At 31.7% G+C, this 8,955-nt stretch overlaps 1 protein-coding gene and 1 long non-coding RNA gene across 2 annotated transcripts in view; one reads left to right on the plus strand and one right to left on the minus strand.

The window, feature by feature from the left end:
- Positions 1 to 1,488: 1,488 nt before the first annotated feature.
- Positions 1,489 to 2,397, plus strand: LOC107458138 (uncharacterized). Its single transcript, XM_016076349.3, has one exon. The coding sequence runs from the start codon at positions 1,583 to 1,585 to the stop codon at positions 2,255 to 2,257; it is 675 nt and encodes a 224-aa protein (XP_015931835.1). The 5' UTR covers positions 1,489 to 1,582; the 3' UTR covers positions 2,258 to 2,397.
- A 5,501-nt stretch (positions 2,398 to 7,898) lies between these two features.
- The window catches only part of LOC107458135 (uncharacterized), a 2,173-nt gene continuing 1,116 nt past the window's right edge, over positions 7,899 to 8,955 (minus strand). Inside the window, exon 4 of the long non-coding RNA XR_001585967.3 lies at positions 7,899 to 8,159. This is a non-coding gene — a long non-coding RNA (uncharacterized LOC107458135). The remainder of the gene's footprint in view (positions 8,160 to 8,955) is intronic.

An 8,955-nucleotide genomic window follows, 5' to 3' on the forward strand; every position in this document is an offset into this window, starting at 1 on the left:
TATTTAATTTGTCTTGTTGATTTTGATAAATTCCTGCAAAACATGTGCATGATTACATAAGGATTAACAGCTTCAATTCCTCTAGAAAAGATTTTCTAATATGAGATTATCTCTTTATTTGAGAACTATTTGAATTGGTTATATGTGAAATTCTATCTCATGTGTCAATAATGTAACACAAGCATTATTAATTGTTAAATTTTGTTTTTTTTTTTCTTACGCGAGTGATTTAAATTTATCAGTAAATTTATTGTCGCTAGTTATTACTTTAATTATTAATAAATAATATATTATCGTCGGATTTACTAAGAGATAAATTTGACCATAACAAACTCTAGAATTTTATTAACTAATATTTTATATCCACCACTAAATTTATTAGTAATTAGCGACATATAAAAAAATCTGTTGATAAATAATTATTAACAAAATTTATACCGTTATTTTACTATTAAAATTTATCACTTGACCAACTCAAGTTGATTAGCTATCAACGATTACTATAGGCTTGATTCAGTCATTGTTTTAATTTCTTTGTATGTGAACTAAGTAAATAATCTACCAAATACATAGATATAGTTGACTTCTTTTTTTTTTCTTAATTATTTTCGATGATCTGATCAAACTCTACTATTATTAGAATGTGGAATACCAATTAAATATTGCAAGTGCACCCACTACCAATTCCCAATCTCATGTTAGAGATTCCTTTAATGAAAAGTCTTAAACTACTTCCTCACCAAAACCCTTTGAAGATGCCTCTCGTTACACACACTCTCCAGTCGTTTACAGTACATATATATTTTAGAATTTTAATTAAGTAGTTCCCACGTTGATTTAGATTTAAATTATGTAAATAATTTATATATTTATAGAGAGACTTATAAGTTTATTGTTGTAAACTTATTTTTGTCAAAATATATGGTTAGTCTATTTTATTATTGTTTCTAACTTAATCTATTAATTTCTATGTGCTTAATTGCATGACTATTTACCCAATAAAAAAATGTTTGCATATCCTTTGATGCATATTTTAGAAATATTCAAAATCACCCTCTCTTTATTAGTAATAAAAAATAATTTTTATTAACATGTTTCTAAAACACCTATTAAATATATTCCAGAATCAAATATTTCTATTGATTCAATCACATACTATAACAATTTTGCTAAGGAGGATGACAAAAATTAGGGAGTGTCACACTTTTTATGGCTCTAAAATAATGTCATTAATATTAAAGATAATTACATTTAATTTCGTTCCAATTATCACTCCATTATCATATATTAATTAAGGGTGTTTTAATTTAGTAATTTTAAAGAAAGTTAATTCGATAGAAATATCCCATTAGCAACAAAGAAGGTGGCAATAATCTCTCTCCAAAATTGAACCAAAAAGTCACATAAAGATTACACATTAAAATTTACTTGTATTGATTAATTAATAATTAATATTAATAATTATAATTATATACACTTACATACGCGCACACATATTTCAATCTCAACCTTCCATGATAACTATATATACATATATTATATATATAGCAACCTAGCTAGGCAATTGAGGATCAGCATCATCATGTCATCAAAATCAAACCCTTCAAACATTATTCTCCAAAGTCCTCCCAATATCCTTGTTATGAGTCAAAAGAACAAGAAGAAGAAGAAGAAGCTTAACATGTTCCTTGTTCATGATGAGGAACACTTATCAAGACAAGTATCATCAAATGAAGGTTATTACCATGATGTTGGTGAATCAGCATCGGTTCCATTTGTTTGGGAATCTCAACCAGGTACTCCTAAGGTTGTTAGATTCAGAGAAACCTCTTTTCCTCCTCTCACCCCTCCACCTTCTTATAATTACCAAAATGCCACTCCAAAAAACCCATTATTTACCAATGGCAAGAATAATAAAAACTCTTCAAAGTCTACTAGTCTTTTTAAAGCTTTATTATTTCCCAAGAAACGTAATAATAATAACAACAAAGGGTGTGTTGTTGTTCCTCCATCGCCAGAATCTCCTAATTCTTGGTCACACTCGTTGTCGTCGTCGTCTTCTTCTTTGTCATGGCGGCCAACATCGTACTCCGTGCCGAATTCTCCTATGGTACGACATCCTAGGAAGAGTGGTGGTACTACACAAAATGAAGATCTTTATTATGTGAATGATTCTAGTTTGTGTTTTGGAAATGCTAGATCAAGATGGTGTTCCTCGTCTATGTTCAAGAAGGTATTGCTTGGAGATGTTATGTAATAATAATGATAATGTGGAATTTTGGATTTTGAAATTATCTTTATTTGGTTAATGTATGTTAATAATGATAATTACTAAGTGCTGATATATAGTTGGAAAGATTATTGAATGTATACCAAACCAAACTTATTGTAATGAAGTGCACGTCATATCTTTTACTTTATTATTACCAATTTACCATATAAGGATTTTATTCCTTCTGTAATCTTATGTTATATATACTAAATTGATAGTAAATAATTATCATAACTAACATTGTTATTTATGGTGAAGGAAAAATATTTGGAATTAATTTTTTTAATCAACAATCAGTTATTTTTAGGGATAAGTATTATTTTGGTCCTTTATGTTGAGGGTCAGAATCGAACTCGCCCCTGGTGTATATTTTGATTTAAAATCATTTTTAATGTTGTATTTGATTTTAAAATCGTCCTTCTAATTTTTTTTTAAATGACAAAAATACTTCTTTTTTCACCATTTCATTCTTCTTGTTCTTCTTTCTCCAGGAGAACAAATTCTGTTCTTGTTCTTCTTCTTCCAGAAGAAGAAATTCTTCCATTAACAAACTCAAAACTTCAAATCTTAATACAGTTAACAAAATCCAATTAAAGAATTAAAAATACAACTTTTTTTACCATTTCATTCTTTTTGTTCTTCTTCCTCCAAGAGAACAAATTCTGTTCTTGTTCTTCTTCTTCTAGAAGATAGAAGAAATTCTTCCATTAACAAAATCAAAACTTTAAATCTTAATACAGTTAACAAAATTCAATTACAAGAATTAAAAATACTCAAATTCATCTCCAATTACAAAAATAAAAAATATATCATTTTAATTATCAAGAACAATCAAATACAAGAAAAAAGAACAAAAATTAGAGAGAAACACAAAATTCAAAAACAAAAATACAACAGTAATCCAGAAATCCAAAAATCCAGAAATAAGAATAAAAACAAAACCAACAATAAAAATTAGGAAATTAGGAATTATGATGAACAACATCAAATTCTCCAAATCTAACAACAACAACATATTCAATTTCTTTTTAAAACAGAAAGAATGAAACTTTATCTTATAAAAAGCATGGAGGTCGCCGTTGTTGCTCTTGGAGATCGCCATCGGGGTGGAGTTCGTCGTTGGCCGCTGCTGCTCTTGGAAATCACTGCACCGTCGAGGTGAAGGTCGTCGTTGGCCGCTGCTGCGCTTGGAGGTCGCCACGCCGTCAGGTGGAGGTCGTCGCGCCGTCGGAGTGGAGCGCTGTGCCGTCGGGGTGGAGGTCGCCGCCATCAGGGTGGAGGTTGCCGTCGAGGTGAAGTGTGTGTGGCAGTTGTGTGTGATAGAGAAGAAGAAGAAGAAGGAGGAGGAGGAGGTGGTGTGTGATGGTTGTGTGTGAAGAAGAAAAAGAAGAGTGATTGTTGCGTGTGAAGAAGAAGAACGAGAAGGAGTTGCGCTGTGTGTTTTGTGTTGTAACAGTGGAGTGAAGAAGATAGGGTTTGAAGTTAGAGAGGTGTGAGAATACAAAGATAAAATGGTCAAAAAGAATGATTTTAATACCAAATATAACATTAAGGACGATTTTAAATCAAAATATATACCAGGGACGGGTTCGATTCCGACCCTTAATGTGAGGGACCAAAATAATACTTATCCCTTATTTTTACTTTGATTATTTAATTTTCTTCTTTTTCTTAGTGTATGCTGGCCCACTACTTTGTTGGCTGGTTATTAATTAAAGAAAAATGAGCTCCTTAACAAAATTGTATTCTTGAAGGGAGTCAAAAATATCTTTCTATAAAGATATTCTAAAATTTAGGATTCTCAAAATTAATATATATAATAGAAGTATTTTAGTAATTTTCTATAATAGGGTATTGTAGTCATTTTTTATAAAAAATAATATTAATTTAGACTAGTTCAAGATTTGATTCACCATTTTTTTGGTCAAATCAATTTGTCTAACCTAATTTTGACAAAAATAATATGATTTAATCGATTATATATGTTAAATTTTAATTACTGAAAAATATTTTAAAAAATAGATGTTATATATATATATATGAGAGCGATTCACTCTCAAATTATTACTTGCTTGTCAATTAATTAATTATTATCAAATAACTGTTTAATTTTAAATATTCATCAATTTAAAAAATATTGAGAAGTATATTGATATTGTAACAAAAAGGAAAATAGTTTAAAAATTATTCTTAATATTAACATCTAGCTAGTAGTGGTTTCTCTTTTCTAAGCATGGTTTCACTTATTCTCTTATAAAATAAATATATAATTGATATTAAAAAAATTATACAAGTAGTCTAATCAATTTGAGTTGGTTGAGTGAATTAGCTGCATTCACTCGTTTTTTTAGATGATTTTATTGTTATATCTTGTAATTTATTAATTATCAACAAATCTCAAATAAAATTAATTTTTGTGACAAATTAGCTCTTGTCTTGTTAGGTATGAATAAAATATCGTAAAAAAAAAAAAGAAAGTTAAAGTAGATTCTCAAACAAGGCATATATATAATATACCACCACCTGGTTAAAAAATGAATAAAGAACAAAGGAGAAAGAATGGGTTAAATTAAAGCAGCTTCAATAAAAAAGAAGCAAAAGCTAAGAAGAAAGAAAGAGCGAGGAAGGAGCCATTATATTAATTAATCCAAACACTTTGACTTAAGTCTTATCTTTATATATTGGCATTGCTGTAAACCTATATATGAAAATAATGAAACTCGTTTTAGGTTAAAGTTTGGGAAAAGTTCTCTCTAAAGGACACTACAAAACTTTACTAGCTAGCAGCAGTTAATTATACCCCCTTATTATTTATATATTTTCGCTACTTTTCATATTATATATTGTGAATTAGATGAGACATGTTAAAGAAAAAAGTGTGTATATCATATAATATATGCTGCATATTTCGGGTAAGAAATAATGGTAAGATACGGGATTTGAGTACCCTAATAAGTCCTAAAGTGCGTACCTATAAAAAATAATAATATAAATAAAAATGTTAGTAGATACAATAATTTTTGTAACACATTCGTATTTATTTAAAATTTTCACTTTTTGTCCGGGTGGGTGTTGTACCCTAATGAGGATGAGATCAGACTATTGGACAATTAAAGAAAAGTATTTGTAACACATTTTATATTGATTTAAAATGTATAATTAATATAATTTGTTATTGAAGGTCCCAAATGAAATAAAAAAAGTTGAATTAAAGAATTATTTTTATGATTTAATAAATCTAATTTATAGTATACTGAATTTAGGAGATTTTTTTTGTTTTTATCTTGTCCTACACTAGCAGAATAAAATATAGGTGAAAGTTGCAGAAAAAAAGAATAAAAAAGAAGGAAAAAATTCTACATTCATGTAAAAATTATATGGATGGTATCCATGTAACTTTCACTTTACGCCCCCACACTCCCGCTTATTTTACACGCGCCTTTTATAACCTAGATAACGGATTCTTATTTTGCGTTATCAACGTTTCTCAACGTAAATTTTTTTATACAACGTAAACCTCTTTCGCTCAACCTAATTAAATTCGTTGTTCTCCTTTTTCGGGTTTTTCTTCTCTGCATTATAGATCTGGATTGATTCAACGCAATTATCTTCGTCGTTCATCTTCTTCTTTGTTTTCTTTTTCGATCTGCACTTTTGAATTGAAACAATGAATGAATCAACTTCAAATCAGTTGAATGAGTGGGATTTTGATGATTCTTGTCAAACGCATCAATTTGATGAGGTTTGGATTATTGAATTCTGAATCAAATTTAATGGAATGAAATTTTTTTATTTTATTTGAAGTGAATTAAATGGACTAAGGTGATCTACATCTGAATTGAATTCAATTGAATTGATAATATGTACTGTGAGTAATTGTGAGTGTCAGTAACTCTGAGTAAATATGAGTAACTTTTCGGTTCGGTAAGTACTAAAGAGGTGGTTCATTACTTTCATATTTTTGGTTCGGTACGCAGAAAGGAGTCTAACAAAAATTAGACCAATATGTTCTGTTTTCTTCCCTAAGCACTATATAATTGTTTCACCGTAATTAAGATTTCGGTTCACCATAACTAAGATTTTGGTTTACCATGAGTACTGTATTCGATTCACTATAAGTACTATGTTCGGTTCATTTTGCACTATTCAAAACTCTTCTTCCTCACCTTCTACTGCTTCTTCACCAGAGAGAGAAGGAGGAAAAGACAAAAAATACAGCAGCAACAACAACAAAAGAATGACGATAGGATTTTAGGGTTTAGGGTTTTAGGGTTTAGAGTTTATGCGTTCAGGGTTCAGTGTACAGGGGTTCAGTGTGTTTCAAACATTCGGTTCGCCCCGTGTATTAATTTCGGTTTACCGTGTTCATGGTTGAGGGTTTAGGGTTTAGGGTTCAGGGTTTTAGGGGTTTAGGATTTACGGTAGGGTTCAGGGTTTAGGATTTAGCATTTAGGGTTCAAAGTTCAGTGTTTAGGGTTCGGGTTCAGGGTTTAGGGTTTAGCGTTCAAGGTTCAGAGTTCAGAGTTCAGGGTTCGGGTTCAGGGTTTAGGGTTTAGGTTTTAGGGTGTAGGATTTAGGGTTTAGGTTTTAGGATTTTAGGGATTTAGGGTTTATGGGTTCAGGGTTCAGTGTTCAGGGTTTTGGTTTTAGTGTTTAGGGTTTAGGGTTTAGCGTTCAGTGTTTAAGGGTTCAAAATTTTTTGGTAAACAGGAGAGCGATTTGGATTACTCTTCTGAAACGAATCAAACTAACAAAGTTTGAATTATTCAATTTTGAATCGAATTGAATGGAATGCAATTGCTAATTTGAATTGAATTAAATGGATGGAGGTGTACTAAATTGAATTGAATTGATAATATGTAAATTGTAGGCAGAGTTATTTGAATTTGATTTTATATAATGGATTATGTTTCGTTCACTCAGCACTATACAATTGTATTGTTTTTGGTTCACCATGAGTACTGTGTTTGGTTCACCATGAGTACTGTGTTCGGTTCGTCATGAGTACTGTGTTCGGTTCATTCTGCAGAAAGCTGTTTGAATTTGATTTTATATAATGGATTATGTTTCGTTCACTCAGTACTATACAATTGTATTGTTTTTGGTTTACCATGAGTACTATGTTCGGTTCACCATGAGTACTGTGTTCGGTTCACCATGAGTATTGTGTTCGGTTCATTCTGAACTATTCAAAACTCTTCTTCCTCACCTTCTACTGCTTCTTCACTAGAGAGAAGGAGAAAGAGACAAAAAAAATACAGCAGCAACAACAACAAAAGAATGATGATAAGGAGAAAACATGTGAAGAAGAAGGAACGTGAAAAAGGAGGAGAATGAGGAATGCAAATAAGAAGGCGAAGAAGAAGAAGACGCTCCGTGTAACACCCTACCACGCTAAGCTTTACGCTTAAGCCATAAAGCAGAGGTGGTGTGGTATTACGACCTCTAAAATAAAATAAGTACATATAATAGCAGAAGAATTATAATATGCTAGGAGCCGTGAAGAAAAGAGGAAACAAAATCGCAAAATAAAAGCGCAACGCTCAAGGAACGGGTTAACCTGCGTGCTAAGGAAACCATAACTATTAAACATATGATAACAGAAATAGGAATAGAGTACCAAAGATACAAAATAACAAGCTCCTAACTCAGCCTGCGAAGTCAAGACTGGCCGGAGAATATTTACATATATATACATACATATCCAGAACCCAAAAGTACATATACACAATCCTGCCTCTCCATAAACCTCTAGGAGGATCAAAAGGACAAGTTATGCGGAGAGAAAACCAAGTATATATATACACATCATAGCATAACAAAATAACCCTGTAACCACTCCGCTTCAAGGGTCCAGACGCCTAACGAGATGCCTCTCGACCTGCATCTGAAAAACAACAACATAGTATGGAATGAGAACCGGAGGTTCTCAGTATGGTAAAGGTGCCACACACATAATATATAAGGTCCTGGGAATGCCAGAGGCAATCCTAGAACGCCGACACTCAGATTATAGAGCTTAAAGTATTAAATAGAAGCCATAAAAGGTAGTTTTCTAAGGATATTTAAACCTAACTTAAATTAAGCTTAAATCTAAATCCCATTCTGTCATTCCTCCTTACCTCCAACTCCATCATGCATTTTCACAGACAAGTAAACAAACAAAGACAAGCACAAGAAGGTTACAAGTACTGCAGATAACAAATATACATTTAACATGGCAAGTACATTTAGGCACACCCGGTTAATACACAAGCAAGTAGTTGAAGTAATATGCATATGATGCATGCCTGTCCTATGGCTGATGAGGCTCATCTGTCGGTTATCCAGCCAACCCGACAAGTCTGAATTGTACTTAGACTGTCCCCCGACGTGCATCCCCAAGAGTCTATGCATAGTTTTTCTCAAATAATCAATAATACTCAATGGGGGTAACATTCCCGGAAATTTATATAGTGCCCGGTCACACACTTACGTCGTAGGGTCAACAGAGTATCGAGTTTTCAACCTGGTACACGTGGTGGCAAGCCACGGCACTTAATCCAGGGAATCTCGTATCTCAGATTATTCAAATTCATAAGCCATATAAATAATTCAATTATAATTCATCAACTTCAACATCATTCTCAATCGCATTTCATTCATCATCATACATCAATCATATTCAATCCTTATCCTTCATT

The sequence above is a fragment of the Arachis duranensis genome, chromosome 7, assembly GCF_000817695.3.
Source record: "Arachis duranensis cultivar V14167 chromosome 7, aradu.V14167.gnm2.J7QH, whole genome shotgun sequence".
Taxonomy (NCBI): domain Eukaryota; kingdom Viridiplantae; phylum Streptophyta; class Magnoliopsida; order Fabales; family Fabaceae; genus Arachis; species Arachis duranensis.

Bases quoted from the DNA above. Each gene is read 5' to 3' on its own strand.
- LOC107458138 (XM_016076349.3), top strand. From the start codon at position 1,583: ATGTCATCAAAATCAAACCCTTCAAACATTATTCTCCAAAGTCCTCCC.